At 36.5% G+C, this 20999-nt stretch overlaps 1 protein-coding gene across 1 annotated transcript in view; it reads right to left on the minus strand.

Moving 5' to 3' along the window:
- The window catches only part of PIK3C2G (phosphatidylinositol-4-phosphate 3-kinase catalytic subunit type 2 gamma), a 205220-nt gene that overhangs the window by 66154 nt on the left and 118067 nt on the right, over nt 1-20999 (minus strand). The window contains exons 21-26 of the mRNA XM_030480440.1: nt 17280-17460; nt 15831-15938; nt 13516-13608; nt 11296-11425; nt 9205-9341; nt 6398-6567 (exon numbers count right to left, since the gene is read on the minus strand). Coding sequence (XP_030336300.1) covers nt 6398-6567; nt 9205-9341; nt 11296-11425; nt 13516-13608; nt 15831-15938; nt 17280-17460 — 819 coding nt within the window. The remainder of the gene's footprint in view (nt 1-6397; nt 6568-9204; nt 9342-11295; nt 11426-13515; nt 13609-15830; nt 15939-17279; nt 17461-20999) is intronic.

The raw sequence follows: 20999 nt of genomic DNA on the forward strand, positions 1-20999 counted from the left end.
ATATCGACAGATGAGGTTAGAAATGTTCACACTTCTTAGTGCAGACCTAGTATTTGCAGCATGTATTACCACAGGGACTCATACGGAACCTTACCTTGTTAACAAGAAAATTGGCAAGACTCATGATAGGAAAGCAGAGACAATTTGAGGTGTCTCTTGATGGTTTTCACTCTGGCTGCATTGACCTAGTCTCTGCTGCAATCACGAGTTATTCTGTGGTCTGACCACAGAATTTATTCACTTATGGTCACAGAATTTCAACCACTTCATACAGTCAGCTGAATGTATATTTTTGAAAAAATCTGGAAAAGATTCTCCCTGAAAGATGTATTCTGCTTTAAGAACATACATGTTTTCAATAGTTTTAGACATTGTCTTATTGCAACCATGCGCATCTTATATTGACTGGTTAAAAAGCACTACTATGTGCAGCTTATGCACCTTCTGAGCTGAGTTAGGATCCCCTGTTCAGATAGACACACATAAAGCAGCCTGCACTCAGTCACCAGATATTAGACTGTTATTGCATACCAATTTTAAGGTGGATTTAAATCCTTTATATACTTCATGTTCAATACCTATATGTGAAAGTGCTCAGTACAACATTCCTGATATCTTAGATTATTTTCTAAGACTATCAAGTTTTCCAGATTTGTTAGGAGTTCATTACTAACCCTATTGATAAAACACTTGAGAGTTAATTCACAAGGACATTGGAGCAATTCCTCTTGTTCATAGAGATTGTTGGACAACTGCTTTTTTGTATTCTGACTGACCCTCACTAGTGGAAAAGATTTTAAAACTCAGACTTAAAAGTTGGCTTAAAATAAGTAGAACAAGTGGGGTTATATTCCATAGCTATCGAATACTCAGCTAACGGGTCTTTTCAGTATGAGACAGCTATTTGGAAAACACAGTAATGGTTGCAGGAGATTTGTATATCACCATGCAAAATAGAGAAATAAACCTGTGATGAAGAAATTGAATTGCACAGAAAATCCTGAGGGCAGAGGACAAAATCATACATGAATTAAATAAATCAGTATACTTTCCAGTAAGGGATGAAGGACAAAGGCACAGTGTGCAGGACAAGCAGGAAAAGATACCAAGGATCAAGCAACAGAAATTAATTTAGAAGTGCTTGATGTACACCTGACTTTGTGTCAGAACACAAAAAGGTAGGTATAGAAAACTTTTTGAGAAGGAGGTAATACAATAAAATGTTTCTCATGGGAGCGGAAAAGAGAAAGTATATCTCTCTGTAAACAGTTATAGTTTGAAAAGGGTTACATAAAAAAATCATATAATCAAAATGGACAGTGAATGTGATGTCTTCTTCCCCTTTTATTTCTCTTTTATTGTTAAACTTCCTGTCTCTAGAGTCACATTCTACAGAAAAATCAGAGAGTGACTAATAAGAAGAGAAGGAGGGAAGGGACAAGGGCAGGAATAAAATTTGTGAAGCAGGAAGTTGATAGGGTACTTTCTGTATGAGAAAAACAGTTCCTGCCTTCACTGTATGGGTACTTTGAAAAGGATAACCAAAAAAATTCAGGGTACAAAGTGGACAGAGAACATAATTTGCTCTGATTTCAAAAAGGTTTAGTTGAATGCCCTCCAGAAGAGTCTACTACTGAAAACAAATAACCAGTGGTAAAGGGCAAACTACTATCCAGGCTTGATAATTAAAGAAAGCATCAAAATGGCAGCAATAAACACCTACTCTTCAAGGCAGGCAAAGATAACAGAAGTGCATCTGAAACTCACAACTGCAACTTGTGCTGCTCACATGTTCTCAGACTTAACTTGTGCTTTTGGTGTTTAATTTGGGGCAATTACAGACACATGACTTTCAGAAGTGATGGACTTCATGCCTCATATATTCACGCCCCTTTAGGCCTTGTCACCTTGAAGGTGACATTGTTTCCCCTTTAGGTCTTTATGCGTATTTCACCTTTCAGTCTTTATGCAAAGACTTATGCATATGACTATCTTTAAATATCTGTATAATCTTATTAATAAGATCATTGAAGCTACTAAGGTGCTTTAAGTCATGAAATTAAACCTTCCCAGGATTTCAGCCAGAGATTTTTGGAGGCATACAGGAAGTGCTGAAAGTGGATCCTGGCAAAGAATTAGGAACTACCAGTTCACATAAAGTAGGAACTCCAGACCAATCATGTCAGAAAAATAAGTTTGAAGTGCAGAAAATGAATGAATAGATAGGCATACTGAGAATTCCTAATGAAATCTTTCAGCAGGTAACACAGGTTACTCCAACAGTTTTCATGCACAAATTTAGAAAATGAAAAGTTTTTACTTCAAGTTTTAGTCAATTTCTTTGCTGAGTACCCTAAATAAAATTTTTAAAAGGCACAAAGAAAAAAGTAAAATGCGTAATTCTCAAATTCCTATCTTCCTTCTTCCCCACTTTTTTTCCTGTTTTTAGGAAAAAGATAGAACACATGTAGATATAATGTAGTCAAAGACTGTAGATACAACTTATTTTTCCCTATCTGTATGCCAACTTTTCTGTTTTAGAAAGAAAGACCTAAAAAGAATTTTATTTTTTTTTTCCCCAAATAAACACTTCCAATGAGTGTCATTTTAGGTGACTAACACAAAAAATAAAATGTGTTACTTTTAAAATAAAAAGAGGCACTATTTTTTTATAAGCTCAGACATTCTTCAGTGCTTTTCAGTACAGGAAAACACTGACATAGGAAGAAAGTGTGGGAAACATAATTTTCCCATATTTTTGAAACTTCCTTCAAAAAACCATAATTTCCCAATGGAATAGTTAGACTGCCTCTACTAATTATGCTTGTAGAAGAAAACCAGCTTAGCAGATTTAACTTCTGGGAAAACCACACCAAGAGAGGGGATTAGTTTGGCAAAGAGACAAGAGTGTGTCTGTGATTCAGATCAGGTCAAAAAAAGGCCAGTGAGTGTTGTAAATAGTCAGGATGACTGGCATTTAAAAAAAAATGGACACCTAGGTTATCAAAGGGTGAATTTACAGTGTGCCATAAGCTGGACTACTCCATATCTTGCCATCAGGTTTCAGACTACACATCATTGACTGAAAAAATATATATGACAGTGCTGGAAGTGACTGGTAGTGGAGAGGATGAGACTGATGAAGTCAAGATTAGTTCAGTTAGCTCAGGATTTAAATCTCTTATTTCTTAATTCACCAAAAGAAGAAATTTTCAAAAGGAACTGGTCAGAACTGAAGAGAAGAAAACAAAAGTATGGCAAGTAGAACCATGAGCCAGACACCTTCTCCTCCATATGACACCCGACCTAGTCCTGTATGATTACCTGGATAATATTGCACCTGTTTAAGTTCAAGTGGGTCTAAGATGATTCCCACAGAATACTAAGTAGATAACAAACAGGACAGTTATATGAAATTAAATGAGAAACATTTCTTCATACAGTTCGAAGTGTACCTGCAGAATTCACTGTTTTAGGAGAATGTAGGGTCAAATGCAGTGGCTGGATAAGAGAATGAAAGAAGGAGTATTTTATTACCATTAACAAAACATGTCATCCAGTATAATTTAAAAAAAAAAAAAAAAAAGATATCTCATGGTTCAGTAGGAAAGTTCCCTATGGGACTTTCGGAACAATTCTTCTGCCAAGCTCTGTTATGCTATTGGTTAGATACAGCATACATCTCCCTCCACACTTCTGAAACATTAGTTCCTAGATCCAAGTAAAGACAGGTTATTACTACTATTTAACATATTTGCTGCACTATGAACGTACACAAAAGTGGAAAATACAGAAAGTTCTTGATTCTGCTTCCCTCTGAGATCAGTAAGAGCTGAGCTGCTGATTTGTGCCTTGGACTTACAACTGAGCAGATTTATTGGACATCATTTAAGTATGAGGGCAGGAATTAGAAAAGTTAACTAATTTCGTGTTGGGGGTGTTACGCAGTCATGAATACAAAAGCGAGAATGACTGCGTGAATCATACCAGCTTCAAAGGGTTCTCTGAAGACTCATTGGATTTGATAGAAAGAACTGCAGACCATGCATGACAGCATGCCAGTCTCAAAGCTGCCTTTCACTTTACTTACATCAGAAGAAATACGCAGAATACTGCAGAGGACCTACCCTCATGAAGCTTTATGAGGAGCAAGTCTGGTAATGGCAAAAAGAGCTCCTTGAGAACAGAAAATGAACAGCTGTGGCAAGCAGCTTCTTAAATTCTTGAAGGAATGACAGTGCTAAACAGTTCAGACATGGACTCCTTTTCTATAAGCCCTCATCCATTTGCACAGATTTTATTTTACAAATTAAAAAAAAAAGTTTATTTGTGTGATGTGTGTAAAGACCAGTTGCATGTGTAGGGATTTGCATCAGACGCCTTTCATTTTTAAAGCCACTTACAGAACTTCACAATTCTATGTACAGTGTCTACTGTACAAAACTCCAAGGGTCAGCATTAATAACTCTAAAGATTTGAAAGCACTGGTACTGCTGTTTTATTAATTTTACTTTAGATGTACGATATTGTTGGGGGTGCAAAAAAATCAAATAAAAATCTAATAAGAACTCATATAAAAGTCTAATATAAAGAGCTGTTAAAATAACCAGAGGCTTAACCTGTTTCAGGACTTGTCTTGTGGGAATGAGTAGATACAAATAGCACTGAGGTTTTCGAATTTTGAGAGATCCTGAAATTTATGGGATGTAGAAATGTGATATCTCTGTGTTCCTGCTTTACAAGTAACACGTTATGTTTCATGAAGGTGTGTACAGCTTCATGAGCACTGTAGTCATTATCAGTTACATGTAGTGTGAGAAAGACAACTATTATTCCATGATGTTCACAACCTGCTGCTAAGTGTGAGTCCTAGTTTTACTATAGAACCATGAGGGCACTCCATGAATAGAGGTCCTAAAATGTATTATTTTAGCCTATAGTTTAAAAGTAATATACTGCATGAAGAAACTGGGAAAAAAATGGTTGCTGCTTACAGAAGTTACTATATTTTAAGTCATTTTCACAGACTTAATAAGAAGATGAAGTATGACTTAGTTGTAAAACAGTAAAATTACTATTTATTTTTATCATTGTTATTACATTATTTCTGTTTAAATATGGTTGTTGTGTGTCCCCTTGTATATGCTTCGTCCTGTTGTTCACTCAAACTAGATAATTCTTTGCTCATGCAAAATCACTGCTCAAGGAAATTCCTGTTACGCTCCAGAAGGAGGTTTGCTGAAGTGAAGGATGCAGCACTTGACTCAGAATGTGCATGAGCATCTTATTTTTATTGCTCTGTTCTGTTTTATTCTTTTCACAGCAAATAAGTAGGATTAAGAGAGCATATCTTGAATGATTGATGGTAGTTCTGAGCACCACAACTAAATCTTTTGACTGCCTGACTTAGAAGTACTTATTATCCCCATCAGCTTCCCTGATATCAATACTCCCGTGCTGTTGTTTCTGCCTAACACACTGAGATAGTCTAGAACAGTCAAAGGCCAACTTACAATAATAAAAAATAAAAAGAAGAAAGAAAGGAAAATTTAGCTCAAACTGAATTCTGGGACTAGTTCTGGAATTATTAGGAAACATGGAGGAGAGACACCTCCCCATACACATATCTCACTTTGTCAGTATTAGGGATGATTTATTCACTCTCTTTGTGTTTTGCACATACTGCCATTATCTTATCTATTCTTATTCCATCGCAATTCATTCCTCCATAGTATGTTCACATTAGGAACTAGAATACATGATCCCATTATTTTATTTATCTTCATCATGGGATAGTTACATCACAGATAGAAACACAGAAACAGTCTTGTTTAGGTCAAATCGTATTTGCAAAACAGCCTCTGAGCTCAGTGTGGTTAGATGTAAAACTTCAAGAGATAATGAAAAAGTTTGCAATTTTACCCACAGAGGAATAATGTAATTATTATCCATGCCTATGTGAAAATTGTTTTTTTTTCTCTGAATATGGGAAGACAGTGGTCATTTAGACACATCTATGGTTTTGGATTCATTATAGGAACACTCTTCTGTTAGAAAAAAAGCAATAGACATCAGAATTATTTTGGCATAGGCCAGTCTATTATTCTGGTCACTACGGAAATGCATCATTTCAATCTCTGACCAAACAAGGATTTATATTTATCTTTTTTTTTAGACTGAAAGGGAATCTCCAACATCCCTTAATTCCTTTTCTAGTCATCCCTATATTTTTTAGAGGTTTTGTGAACAACAAAAGATGTTGTTTTGGAAAACTTAAAAAAAAAAAAAAAAAAAAAAGCATGATCTCATTTGTATTTTTTCCATGGGAGCAGATAAGGCTGTGAAATTTCAGAACTTTGCTTTGAAGTTTACTATGTGCATTATTATAGATACTAACCTTTTTATGCTTCCAAATGTCTGTGCGTGACCTAAAAATCTTCCAAAATCTACGTGGAACATGCGTCCGGCATTTGTCAGCATTATGTTGTCATTGTGTCGATCACAGACTCCCAGAATGAAGGTAACAACACACCAGCCAGCACAGGAATAAAAGAAATTCCTCATTGCCTAGTTAGTAAAACAAAAGCCCTTACTGGAAATATTCAGATGTACTTGTTTACCACGCTAACAAGAAAACCAAATATTGGACTTCTACAAATGCTATGCATGTTGTAGGAATGGTATTCATACAAATAATGCATAAATTTCAAAGTTACAATGCAAGAACAATTTTATGCATGAGGTTTTTACCTTGTGTTTTATGGATACTTGGAATTCTATGGAAAATTTCTAAGGCAAAATGTAAGTAAGAAAAACAAGCTTCTTGGCAGGAAGCTGACATTTTCTGTTCAATAGCCTGCATGTATATTGCAAAAACCATTATTTGGAAATTAGTTGGAAATCCACAAATGTAATCATTTGTTTTGTAATGAAAGTAGGTTATTTTATACCCACTGTACTGTTCTGTATCTGTAAGAGTCTTTTTTCTCCAGAACTCAATTGCTTTTCTCAAATCCTAATTAATCAAGCCTCACAATATTCCTGCCCCAAAAATTACACCCCATTTTACAGAAATTAACTGAAGCAAAAAAAGTTTAAATTGTTTTCTGCTCATAGCATCTGCGAATCTGAACAGATTATGGGATCATAACTAGTGTTGTGCAGAGAGACGCAAGAGAGTGATTAAGCCAAAAACCAGTCTAGCAGTCATGTTTAATATAACCTCCTTCTCTGGTGCTCTTTTATGTGGTGGAGATGTGTACTTTCATGGTCGGTCTGCTTCATGTAAGTGGACTGGTTCATTCAGATCTACCTCAGGAATCTCTTTACAATATTACATTGCGGCATTGATCTTTGCCAAAATTGTGCCCATGGCAGATGCAGGAAAATGTACAAGCTAACGATTTGCTCACCAGACACTTATAGGTGTAGCCCAAGTTTTCTGCTACTTTCAGAGGGAAGTGTTTAACAATTGTGACTTCTCCTAGTAAAAGAATCTAACCAGTGTCTCTCTAACTCTCTCTAACTCACAAGAGAGTTATTCCTGATTCAAATAATGATCACTCCTCCAAAGCATAAGGAACAGCTTTTGTCTTTTTTTAATCTTACTGAAAATTCAGTTCTTATTCAGAAGTCTTAATCTCCCATAAACCTAAATCACAATTGAATTAACTTATATAGAAACCTTCAAAATCCTACTCTGTGATCTTTATGGTTTTGGACAAAACCTACATTATCCAAGGGAAATCATTATTTAGGCATTCAGGATTTCCCTGTAGATGTAGGGTGCCATTTGCAATGACTGATACAGATGGCAGCACCGTGGAAGACTTCAGCCACAGCACAAGAATTGGCTGAATTTTATGTCAAACTGTACTACGTACTCACTTTGATGACCTTTGGATAAAACACCTAAGCTTTCTGTGATTTTGCTTACCCAACTGTAAAATAAGGATATTAAAGCTTATTCTGCATTAGTTTTTTGATCACCTTAGATACATTATTGTATGAGTAAAAAATTATGAAGGAGTAAAAAAAGAGAAAGGTTCATTCACCAGGGAGTGCAAAGTGAATGCACAGTAGCAATTTCATGCATGCCCCATGCAATCAGATCCAACTGCATTTTATGTTTAAAAAAATTGAAAGAAAATGGGTAACTGGTTTTAGAATATTCCACATTAATGGGAGTTTTTACAAACTGCACCAGCAAGAAATCAGGTTTGTAATCAATAACTAACAGTAACTCACTTTTCAATTGAAATGTTGGCTGCACTTCTACCATAACACTGTAAACATACAAACTTTAAAAAAAAATCTTGACAGATTGCTCTGTTTAATTGAATCAAGATGATATACCAGGAATTCAAGTGTTCTTATGAAAATGAGGATGAACAAATGCCCGTGGAATAACTACAAAATTATTAAAAGCTATCAAACTTATTTATGCTATACATCATCTGATAAACTGTTATAGAAACAATTTTCAGAGTGGTAAACACTCAAAGGTCCTCTTTAAATTAAAGATTTTGACTACTACTCTACTGTGAGCACAGAGCAGGATTCTAAAAATTGTCCAGCAACATAAACATTAAGAGGTTTTTCATGGACCTCAGAACATGCTCAACCAACGAAGAATTAATATGTTCCTTTGGGAAACATCTGCTTCTATAAATAAAATTTCAAATTTTTTGGATCATGCATAACGTCTAGTTTCATAAACTCAGATGCATTACATGGGATCCCACAATGTGATATGAAAAGCATGATTTTATGTGTCATATGACTAGGTAGTTTTGGTAAAGCAGCTTTCTAAGATTGTGTGTACTGACATGGGTTTTTCCAACTACAGGAAATCCACTGAGACTTTGCATGGTTTATATAAAATAAAGTATTTAGAGACCTGACCTAAAAAATAAATGTTTTGAGTCGAATACTTAATTTCCACTTTGCCTTCTCTTCACTTTACTACCAAATTTCAAAAATCTCTGTGACACATTTTTATAGAAAATGTATTGCAATGCATCTGATCCAGAGCAGTATCTCCTTAGAAAGAGAGTGGTATTTAAGTCAACTCCCTGGCTTCTATGCATGTGACTTGTTTGTCTTGCATCTGAGTCATTTATTTTTGCTGCTTACTGGCATTTGGTTTCTTTTTTCTCCATGGTAAAAACATGAAATGTATAATAAGCTTCATTTTGATGTTACCTCTTGGTAACTTGATTCCAGAGGATGGTGATGGCGGAACCATTTTTTAATTGTGTTTTCTTTCAATGGTCCTATCAGTCCAGACTCCCTGTGGATCTTCGCTAGTGTGGTAGCATCTGGCACCATCTGTACCAACCCTAATTAGATAGAAAAGAGTTTGCATGAAAAACCTTTAACTTTAAAAAGATAAGAACATCAATATATATTGCCTGTTGTTGGATCATTCCATGCAGAAAAAATACATGCATAAAAGCTTATAAAATAATGAATGCAATAGAAAATATAGATCAGAATTGTTCTCCTTGGAAACAAAAAGCAAAGGACACATTAAAAAATGGCAGTTCTGTGAATGAGAAATAAAAAAAACAATAAAAATATTGTGGACATAACTGCCTCAAGGTACAAATAAGGACAACAATTTAACGAGATTAAAAATGGGTAAAATATGTACAAACCAACAAAAATCTATAAAAAATAGGATTAGATATTTACTATGAAATATTTCGTATCTGTTTACTGTCTAGAATGCTACATATCTTTTTCTGCAGTATGTGATGCTAATCACAGCTGGGAGAAAGGATATTAGATAATGCAGAAATTAGTCTGATCCAATATGACATAAACTGGGACTTTGAAGTGCAGAGAGAAGCCAGGCATTTTGCAACACTTCACTTGAGTCCTCTCTGTCTCTAGTGCATGCACTTAATTCCTTTTTTGGAACTGAGACCTAGCTTGCTGCCTTCTGTCCCTGTCCCCATGTGTGGTACCCTGACACATTTCTGTGAAAAGTGATTTCAGTGTTCCCATGACTATGAAATTATCATCTCCTATTTCCTCGTATGCAAAAGGTAGCCCATGGAGCAAGTCATTAGCCTATGACTGGGAAGACCTAGGTACCCAAGTCTACTTAAGCACATACACTGTATGACCACAGGTAAGTCACTTGGTCCTTTTATCCCTAATCATTAAGTGTAAATCAATTATATTAGCACTTTTGTAGATCATAAGGAAAGACATTGTGTGGCAAATCTGTTGGACACCAAGAGGTTTTCTGCTGCTATGGTGCTGAAAGGAAGAGACTCTCAGGCAGAGAATACCTGCAGATGATCCCTGTATCTTTCTTGGCAAAAATCAAATTAAGTGTTAGTATTTAAGAGAGACTATAATATGATTGGAAATAGTGTTCTTGTATTATGCGCATTTGAAGTAGAAGTCTTCAAGCTCTGACTCCCATCTCTACAAAGAAAGAAAGAGTCTTTCTCAGGTCACCTTAACACCCACTATGTGAACTCATCTAAACTTTCTCCTACTTCCTTCAGATCATTTATCCTCTCTCATTTTCTCTTTGTGGCTCAGAAAGCAATGATTCTTTTTAATTTTTAATTTTAATAGTTTTGTACAGCAGGTAATCTGGATATATCAGTCTTCTATTTGTGCGAGCATTATTTTCAGTAAAAGATTTGGAGAATCAGTAAAAAATAGTAAGCTCATTGCTGTCAGTAAATTTCTTTAGCAAGCAATTGGTGTCCCAGCTACAGCTCTGCTGTAACAACCACAAAAGAGAGAAATAAAGCTTTCAGATGAGTCAGGCCTGCTCTAAGCAGCATAAAGTGCAATAGTAATGTTTCAAAATCAATACTGTGAAGCTGTCATCACTTGTCTAGAGGTACTTTCTGTAGCCACATGCTATAGGTTCATTTAAGCATCTATGCAGGATCACACTGGATTAAAACTTCAGCAGCCATAGCAAATTTTCTCCAAAGCCCTCTTCTTGATGTGTGAAGTTGCTTTTGAGAATCTGGTGCAAGCTGATGGTGTTGAGGCTTTTGGAAAATTCTAGCCTAAGCTGCTACAAAATGCAATGAGTTTTGTTGCACTTCTTCTGGAGAAGCAGAATGAATAAATAAAATGAACATTACAATTCAGGGCTCGAGTAACTGGGATTCTGAGGTATTTTTTTTTTTTTCTTAAAGGGGGAAGATACATAAGACATCCATGAAAATAAAAGTTAAAGGGAGGATTTTTGAATACTGCTGTTTACATGAAATACGAATAACATAATACAGGTAACTTTTAAAATCTAAAACTGACCTTGGCCTTTTCCTGTAGATAAACACCTATAAATGATCATTTGCATATCCAGTCCCTCTTGGAGCCAAATGCCGTCCATTACTCGAATAATTTGCAGAACCAGCATATCTTGACGTAGATCATCGCCTATCTGTGAAAATTGCACAAGAAATCCAGGTTTCTCCTCCAATACCAGAGAGAAATAACTTCCTATTTCATTTGGGCTTTTTCCCCCACCAAAATAGCTACATTCATTTTGCAGTAAATCCCGCTCATTTTTCTTCAAAATTGCTACTTATCTTTCCATGTCGGAAGAGGACAGAGTAGATGGCACGCATAGGCAGAAACATTTTTGACAGCCACTGAGATGGTTACAAATGATCCCTGATTCACTGCAGCCCTGCTATTTCTTATTCCTACGTAATTACGAGAGTTTGAAAATTTAATCCGGAGGTAGGATCCTAATTTAGTTACATTTTGAAGTCTACCTAATGCTAGATCCCTTTTCATAAATGACAATGTTTGGCTGATGTTAAGCTTCACAACTTGGTATTTGCAGCAAGCTGAAGGGGAATTTTATAATGAATTTATATTTTATCCATTACATGATTCATATTCAGTTTCAAACAGTGATGTGGTGATGACTGCTCTCCCCATGGAGTCAGTCAAACAATAATCTTAGCGAAATGGGGCTTTAATTATAGCCACAAGAAGTAATGATGAGATTATTTTCAACCATGGTTGAGTAAATGGCCTGTGAAAACATAAGCCCTGGTTTTTTTTGTTTCCTCTTTCCCACCCCATCTAAATACAACTGACTTTTACTGGTATTTTAAGTGGTTTATTCTTTTATTACATCTTTTTTATACAAGCATTCCAATCTACAGACATTCACTGTCATGAAATGACAACTTGAGAACACATAAACTCATCTTAAAAAAAAAAATCCAAATCTATTTTTCTTTCATCTAAAAGTAATCTTGACGCCAACTAACCCTTCTTAGTACTTAAACCTGTGAAAAATCTCCACTTACCTTCTCTCCTTCCCTTACATATGCAGTCAGTAGACAATTTAGCATGATATCAATGCTTATCATTTTATGTACACAGTATCTGTCATGATTAAAGAATGAAACTATAGTACAAGATATTTTAACACAATGGTTTGCTGACAGGAGATGGTGATGTCAGCTGTAATAATGCTAAAACTGTAACTGGACAGTTGTTTGTTTCTTCAATGTTACTGGGCAGGGAAGATACTGTCTAGGCAGAACCAGCACAAATGTTTAAATGCCCATAAGCAGGCATTTACTCAGCTAAGTGGGAACCCATCTATTTAACACTGATTCTCAGATGAAATAGTACAAGAACCAGATTTCTAAATGTTCAGGAAAACTTTACATTGCTAGCCTCCCCTAACAGTCTTGAATTAGACTTCTGGTTTGAAAAATTATACTGAAAAAGATCTAGGAATAATGTCTTTGGCAACACTGACCCCATCATATTCATCAGCCATTTTATGAACTTCAGTACTCTTCTTTAAAAACAGTATCCACTGTTATGGAAGATTTTTGCTCTTTTGAAAGAGAAGTAACTTTAAATTGCATGCACTGTCTTTTGTGGATTGATACAGCACTGTCCTGATCTCTGAAGCTTTTCTAGGTGACAGCTGGAAAATAAACCAGAGTTTATTTTCAGAGTCAGTTCCTCCAAGTAACTCCAACGAGACAGCAGTTACTGCTCTCCACCTTCCTGTCTATCCCCTCCACCTTCCTCTTCCTCAGCCCATTCTCACATGCTGGATGATAGTGGCAAAAATAGTTCTGTGCAGCAAATGCACCCTCTAACACTCCAGTACTTTTGTTTGTTAGAGACATATGGAGAAGGCTAATAGATTCAGTCATTCAGAACTATCTCTTCTCTGAGACTTGCCCTCTGACATCAGTGTGGTAAATAAACTAGCTTTAAAATATAAGACTAATGTTTCAGCCTGGTTGTCTCCACTAAGAAAAAGAAAAATTGCAAGGAGTTGTTTGATTCTCTACTGATCAAAAAATTTGACACTTCAGTGCATTGCCTCAATATATTCCATTAAAAGTGCTATGTCAAAAATAACTGGGAAAAGCGAACAACAGAGACAAATCAAACATTCTGAGGCTCAAGGTTTAAAACATAAATTAGGTGAATTTCAAATCAACGTTTTCCATACAAAAGGAACTGAGGATTAGGAGAAGAACATACCTTAAAAATAACATTGATGTTTCCACTTGGAGCATTTGCATTGATGAAGGAGATTTTTAATGGAAAAGCATTGGACGTAAAATATGAACATGACTTCAGGGAAAACAAGATGAGAGAGAAGAACAACAGCGTCACATATACAAAACATCACGATAATACAATAACTCAGAAAAAGGTACCATCTTTAAATACTACTTTTACATTATTGACTGTTTAATTGGATCAGGAAAATGAGAAATTCTTTTTCCCAGACAATTTATTTCACTCAATAATCAGATTATAGGAATAGGTAATTTTTTTCTGTACTAATTGTTTTTCATTTTCACCCACGCCTATTAACAATAAACTTTGGCTGGGACCGAGTGAACGAAGTACAGAAGACTGATCTAATGAGAATCTGTAAAGCATTGAAAAGCCTTTGGTCTTATTATTTTCTGGGGAGAAAAAAAAACCCAAACCCCCAATCACACAACCTTTATGGAAGCAAATAACCTGCTAATTTTGTTGGTGACCTCACTCTGGCTGAGGATACTGGAAATTCTGAAAAATCCTCATCTATTTTGTGTGGAATTTATCTTAATTGCACATAAACTCTGACTTCTCATGCCCTACAGCTCCTTCCACCTGAAGACCTCAAAGGGCTTCAAAAAGGATAAATGAGGCCAGCACTGCAAATCCTGTGTGAGTTAGAATGGTATTATTATCATCATTAAAAAAAGGAGGGGGGGAACCCACCAAAAAAACAACCAAAGACAAGGGTAAATTAATGGCCTGGTTTCTAGAAATAATGAGTGCCTCGCAGGAGCCACTGCTGTCCTTACTGGGTGGAGGCTAATTTGAACAAAAACACTACCAGACACAGCTGCTTCTTGCTTTTCATCCAAACACCTCAAAACACGGTACAAACATGCAAATATTGTCTTAGCCACATCATACCTCTGCAACGTGCAATAGCTATCATTGATGACGAAATCCTGACCCCCTATGGAATTTTGCCAATTGAAATGTCTCATTAAGTGCTCAAAATGTTACTGTGAGATAATGCATTACCGATAGAGCTGGGAGCAGTGCTTGCAACTAGTAAAATCAATAGATGACACCAAAATGAATTAAATTTAGGTAATTATAAGCACTTAAAAATTCTAATTTGCATGATTATACTGACATATGGTTCAATCAAGAAGCTGCATATATTTATAGGAAGATAATGGCCTATAATGATATAAGAAAACCAGATACTTTTACTTAAACATTTTGTATCTGTCCAGCCAAGCTGGTGCAGTATAAATAGCACGACTGTATGGTAAGATACCTTCCCATTAGCCATTATTTCCAAAAAGCCTGAAAGCAGTGAGAAGCAGCAGGCTTCAAATTCTTCTCACTTATATCATACATAATTGGCCCAAGCCTGCAGGGTGCTGGAAGACCTCTGTTCTCAGCGAGATCAAGCCTGAACAGCAATTACTGGGAGAATCACAGGTCAAAGGCAACTGAAGGGATCAGCATCTCTTAGAATCAGGTCCACTGTGGATAATGAGCCAGAGAACAAAAATAGAGCGCAAATTACTGTAATTAGGCAGCTAAAACTGGTAATATATATGGATGTTCAGGTTTGTTTCTCTTGCTGCTGGATACCTTTGCTTTCTCCAGAGATGGAACAGCTTATTCCTGGCATAGCACTGTTTATGAAAATATTTCTAAACAATGAATAACTGAGTCTTAGTACTGTGGTCAAAATAAAGTTCATTAGCACTGAAGAGCACTGTTGTTCCTTTATTCTTAAGTCATTTTTAACAGAGGTCATAGACACAGGTAAGTTATTGTGAATATTTAATATTTTATTCTTGGTCCTTTGCCTGGTCTTGTCTCAGCAAAAAAAGAGCTAGCTCTAGACCCTAAGGTGCTCTCATACCTGACAGGGGAATCCTAGATAACAGAAAAACCTGCCACCAAGAGCTACCTGGGCACGACGGTAACCAGGTACCCTTGCCAATCCCAACACCACCACAAGGGCAGCTGGGCTGGGAGCAGGCTGATCAGTTTGAAACCTCTGCTGCCACTGCTGTGCAAGGTGACACATGTATGCAACACCCATCCCACCAGTCCCCTTCACCTCTGCCTCAAACAAAGGCTCCCAGTTTAAAGGGAATTAGGGTAGGTGTCAGTTTACCAGATGACTCATGCTTAATACCAGTAAGAGTATTTCCCAGTCAATGCAGCCATTCATTCCCTCTCCCCCTTTATATTAAAAAAAACCCCAAACAAACAGAAAGACCCAAATTAAAACCATAATTCATTGCATGAGCTAGACTTACGTCTGCCTTTATGCCTTGGACAACAAGCGCAGGATTCAGGGGAAGCCGACAAACCTTTATCTCCTGGAAGAACCGCTGAAGTCTGTTGAGTTCCACCTTTAACACCTCCTGCAACATGTGAATCGTTATGCCAACATGAAAGAACACAGCAGCAGCTTTTAAACCCTTGACTGTCTTTCTATATTTTAAACAAGCAGTACAATTTCTGGAGCTAGCAGCATCCATGCAACCTTATAACAGCTAATGAGGTCATGCTGAGGTGCAGCTATTAAAAATGAGAACTGTGATTTTACTCTGCATTCATGTTTTTTCTGACTAGGTGCACTACCAGTTCATGCTGTCATGTTGGTTCAGATTCAACACCCTTCATTAGTGGCTGATTAGCCTTGCACCTGCTCTGTTGCATCTCATGTCATTTTTGCCTTGATGGACAACTTCACAATTTGTTGCTTGTTGCCTCAACATTGTGATCTCCCTTGCCTAAATGTAGATGTGTTAACTGCAAAGTTTAGGAGTTTCTCAGTATCACAGTAACTGCAGCTTTGAGATTAGTTTCTAAAATCCCAATTATGCATCAATAGTGTATAATGCATCACTATTTCTTTTCCTTTACATGGATTTTTTTCCCTTTGCATATATTTTCCTCTATATACTCCCATGTTTTCTTTGCTGCTCTCAGTAGCAACACTGAGAGTTTTCTGAAAAATCTTTTGAAAGTCTTTTAATTCTTAATACGGCAAAAAGAAATTATGGTAACTTTCATGACAACCAGCAGTGGCAGGTATATTTTTATTTGGCTTTCTGGTCTGTCTTGCTGAGCTCTCAGCAAGAAGCAGTTTTACACATCACGTAAGTAACAACAGCTGTCTTGGAAAATTAACAGTTTTTGAACTGGAAATGTACCTCCGCAATGTAAAAGCTGTGCCCACTGGAAAAGAGGACTATAAGCCTGCTGCTGCCAATGCATTTCTGCAGATATGTATGCAGTATTAATTGCTGAATGCTATATTTGAGATATTAAGTGCAGTCTACTCCGGTTGGCTTTGCTAAGAAATAAGGATGTTCAGCCTGTCAAGGACAACTCTTAGCAAGGTTTTCAAGAAAAACTGCTCTACAGGAGTCAAATATTTTGAGATGAGGTGCTGAATGTGAGCATTCCTTTCAGTAAAATGTTAATCATTGGCTTTGTTGACATTATTTCTGACCACCTCCAAGCCTGGTTGAGGAACCATAGATGAAGGAATTTCAATGGCTTAAAAGATCTACTGACCTCAAAGTAATACTTAGAATTGTCCCATTAAATACAAATGTTTTACTTGTTTTCAGAGCAGCACAAAATTTTACAAAGTTTCATCAAATCTTGGGTTTATTTATGTAAAGGGCATTATAGGTAAGAGGTGTTACCTCAGAAAAATAACTTAGATGGAAAAGGAGGTATTTTTAACAGACCTTTCTTTTTGCATCACTGGCAGCTTTTACTTTTTTGGCAATGTCTTCCAGAATTCTGGTAAGCTTCTCCTCTTTAGAAAACTCATTGTTCAGGGTTTTTCCAGCACAGAATTTGAGAGCAGCCAGTAGTTTCCAATACCAGATTTTGAAATGAACTTCATTTTGTGCATTCTTCAACAGCCTGAAGGAAGGAGGGGGAAAAACATCTGTGTATCTGAAACTGATTTTTATTTTACACCACCTCTAGCAGAAACAATAAATGGACTCCAGACTAATCTGTATTTGGTGACTTTGGGCAGCAGAGAATGAAAACAAAATGTTGTGTATTTGCTGTCAGTACTCAAATCCCATTTGATAACTAATGAGATTCTGAGTGTGTTGAATCAATAGGAACCTGCCATTTCCATGCATTGTCAAACATAGTTCTGTGCCTGTATTGCTTCTTATTTCTGCAAGAAAATTTTACAAAGTGAAAATAACTTGTATTTTTTGAAGTCCAGTCCTAAATATATATCCCCAAATCTATTATTCCTATTATATATATTATATATATAAAAATCTATTATTCCTAGATATATATAACTATATAGATCTAAATCTATTATTCCTAGATATATAGGAATATATAGAGATATATTGGATAGATTATATCTAGATATATAGATTGTATATATTATCTATATTATATATAGATAATTGGATAGATTTATATATACAAATCTATCCAAATCTATTATTCCTAGATATATATATTATAAATATATATCCTCTATCTATTATTTCACCCTCTCCCACCCCAGCTCCTGCCAGTACACTTATATAACCAAGCACATCTTTCAGCTAGGAAGTGCATTTAAAGACTATTTTAGACTCAGACATCATCAGTTCTAGAAACTTTCTCTATTTTAAGTTGAGGAGACATTTCTGAAATTGGCTATAGTTCTAAAGAGAGTGAAATGAGCCCACTTTATTCCTTTCTTTACTGGTAAGTGTTGGTCTAAAGCTAAAACTCAGTTCAGTCCTACTGCAATTTGTAAAAGCTTTGGAACTGGAGTTATTACTAACATAAAAGTCAGAAACAAAAGTTGGAAAGATACTTTTCTTGTTTTTGCAGTCTTCTCTAATTACACATTCATTTGGGCCAGGAAAACTGTTGAGCTTAGGGAGGCTTTTTTAGTTAATTGAACTGATCACTGGGAAATATTTTCCGTATGTGGGCCAGAGGTTTTGTACACATATGATTTATTTCATAAGTGTAAATGTAATCACCAGCTTTATATTGCTACTAACATCCTGCCCATCGCCTGGGATTTTCTTTTGCCTGAAGGACTGATGAACTGCTCTTTGCTTTTGTCCAAACTTTCCTCCCTACAACTTCATCCTTAAGTACATCTCAAACCTCAAATTCCTCACACATGTCTGAATTTTAATGCAGTTTCCTTTACCTGAAGAGGTTATTCAAACCTAACAAATACTGCTAGTTTTCACAGGACAGAAATCAGAGAAACTGTTGACTTTAAAGGCACATCATATATGAATATGTCACATAAAAAAGCAAGAACAAGATATATATCAAGCACTGATATTTAAAGGTGTAAAATAATAATTTCTATAAGCCCTTCGACTCCTTCAAATCATACATAACGCATTACAATATTGCTACTGCAGTCCATGCATCTTTTGGTGATGAGGGATTCTTGTCATCTTTTATACGGCAATGTTCCTTCTAGGTCCTCTTTTCGTACATAATTCAATGAAGAATAATATCACCTACTGGTTTCTGAAAAGCCTTTCCAGTTACACAGAACCTCTGAACATCTAAGGGTTTATAAGTACTGAAAATCTTAAAAGAATGTGTGGTGTTTCTATCAGAAATACCTAGACATGAAAGTGAAGAGATATGAGAAGTTTATCATCACCACTCTCTGGATGAGACTGACAAAAATGACATTTTTTTCCTGTAGGCTAGCAAAAACAAATAATTACTTTTTGGATCTGAAGGAAATAGAAATTGTCATTGCAGTGCCTGGTAGAAGGCAAACCCCAGCATACGGAGGCAGCTGTATTCTTATCCTCAACCTTCCCCAAACTGAAGAAGGCTGAGAGAACATGAGTATACGGAGGTGGATAGACTCATTCTTCCAGATTTCAAGCAGAGTAAGTCCAAGATTCCACAGGATGGGATTAATTTGCTGTCTGCACTTAGGCTTGCATTGGAATCATCTCCTGAGCATTCACTCACTCCATTTTTAACAGTACAAATTTAGAATCCAGAAAATCCTTTTCATGTCCCTTTAATCCTTTCAGATATACAGAACATTAAACCAACTTTTTATTTTCCTAAAATGAAAGGCTTAGGATTTCACATACAGGAAGCAAAATAGTAAAACCAAAATGTTTTCCTATTTTAAACAGAGCTACTCCCTGCATAAGGCAGATTTACTTAGAAGATATATTTTTTGATCATTCTTATGGCTGAGTGCTCACAGAAAATAAGCTTATGTACATATACAATATAAAGATTTCTTTTCAACCTGAGAAAGGATTATGGGCCAGATTCAGATAGCTTATGCATAATTTGTACATAAGGACAGAGGACGTATAGAGTCTGAATCCTCTCTCACGTGCTTCTCTCATGAGCCCAATCCATGGGGAAAGTAGAGGCAGTTATGATCTCACTGGCAAAATCCATTTCCATGCCAGCTGCAGCCCAGCACACACACCACAATCTGAACCCACGTGGCAGCTTTTGACAGTGCATGTGCTTCCCCAGCAGCCCCATGAGGGGCTTTATACTCAGAATGTGTCTAGTGACTGCAGTACAGCTTCCTTCTGCCTGCCTGCTGGGGTAGGTAAGCTTTTAAAAGCCGGTGGACCTTAATTTGAAAAAATGATTTAGATTAACCAGGTCTGACTTTCAAATTCATTTTATAAAAGCAGTCCCTACGAGGATACAAATGACAGCTTTTAACGTGATGATTCATTGTAGGCTTTGCTGAAATGTTTATTCAACAACTAAACAAATACACTGTTGTAATTCTGTCTTCCCAGTTTCCTGGCACACACATCTTTACCCTGCCATTGCGAGAACTCAGCGGAGATAGGAAAATCTGCAACTTCTGGGTTGCAGGATGGAGAAATGCTCAAGACACTAATGAAATTTTCAAGTTAGAACAGGATGCCTCACTGTGACAGAGGAAGACAAAATTGGAATGATTTAAAACTCATGGCTGCCAGTAAGGAAGCATGTGAAGGCTTTTGTGGCTTTTCTTCCTGACAATTTTCACAGGATTCTGCAAGAGAGTACTCAACATAAAAGCCTGGCTTTATGCCAGGCCTAGACAGAGAATCTTGCTTCTAACAACAGGAAGACTTCCTCACTCTTCAGGGTTCTTTGATTTGGGACAAACGAACGCCCTCATTCTCAGCAAAACCAGGGGAATTTAGACACTATTCCAAAGTCACTTTCGCAAAATAGCACAACAAGGCTGGAAATAGAAGGATGCTGATCTGAAATTTAGCAATGAAGCAAACTAGACTGCCTCTGCTTAGCAGCAATCTGAGGGTCCAAGTCAGATGCTGGGGCACCCTGAAAGATGCCCCCAACTTCTGCAGGCACCTCATTCTCTTCCTCTCCTCGTGCAACCACTTCATGCCTTCAAGGTGGCTCCAGCCTCCTTTTCTGGCACTCTCAGTTGCAGAAGTGTGTGTATGTGTTTT

The sequence above is a fragment of the Strigops habroptila genome, chromosome 3 (genome assembly GCF_004027225.2).
Source record: "Strigops habroptila isolate Jane chromosome 3, bStrHab1.2.pri, whole genome shotgun sequence".
NCBI classification, from domain to species: Eukaryota; Metazoa; Chordata; class Aves; order Psittaciformes; family Psittacidae; genus Strigops; species Strigops habroptila.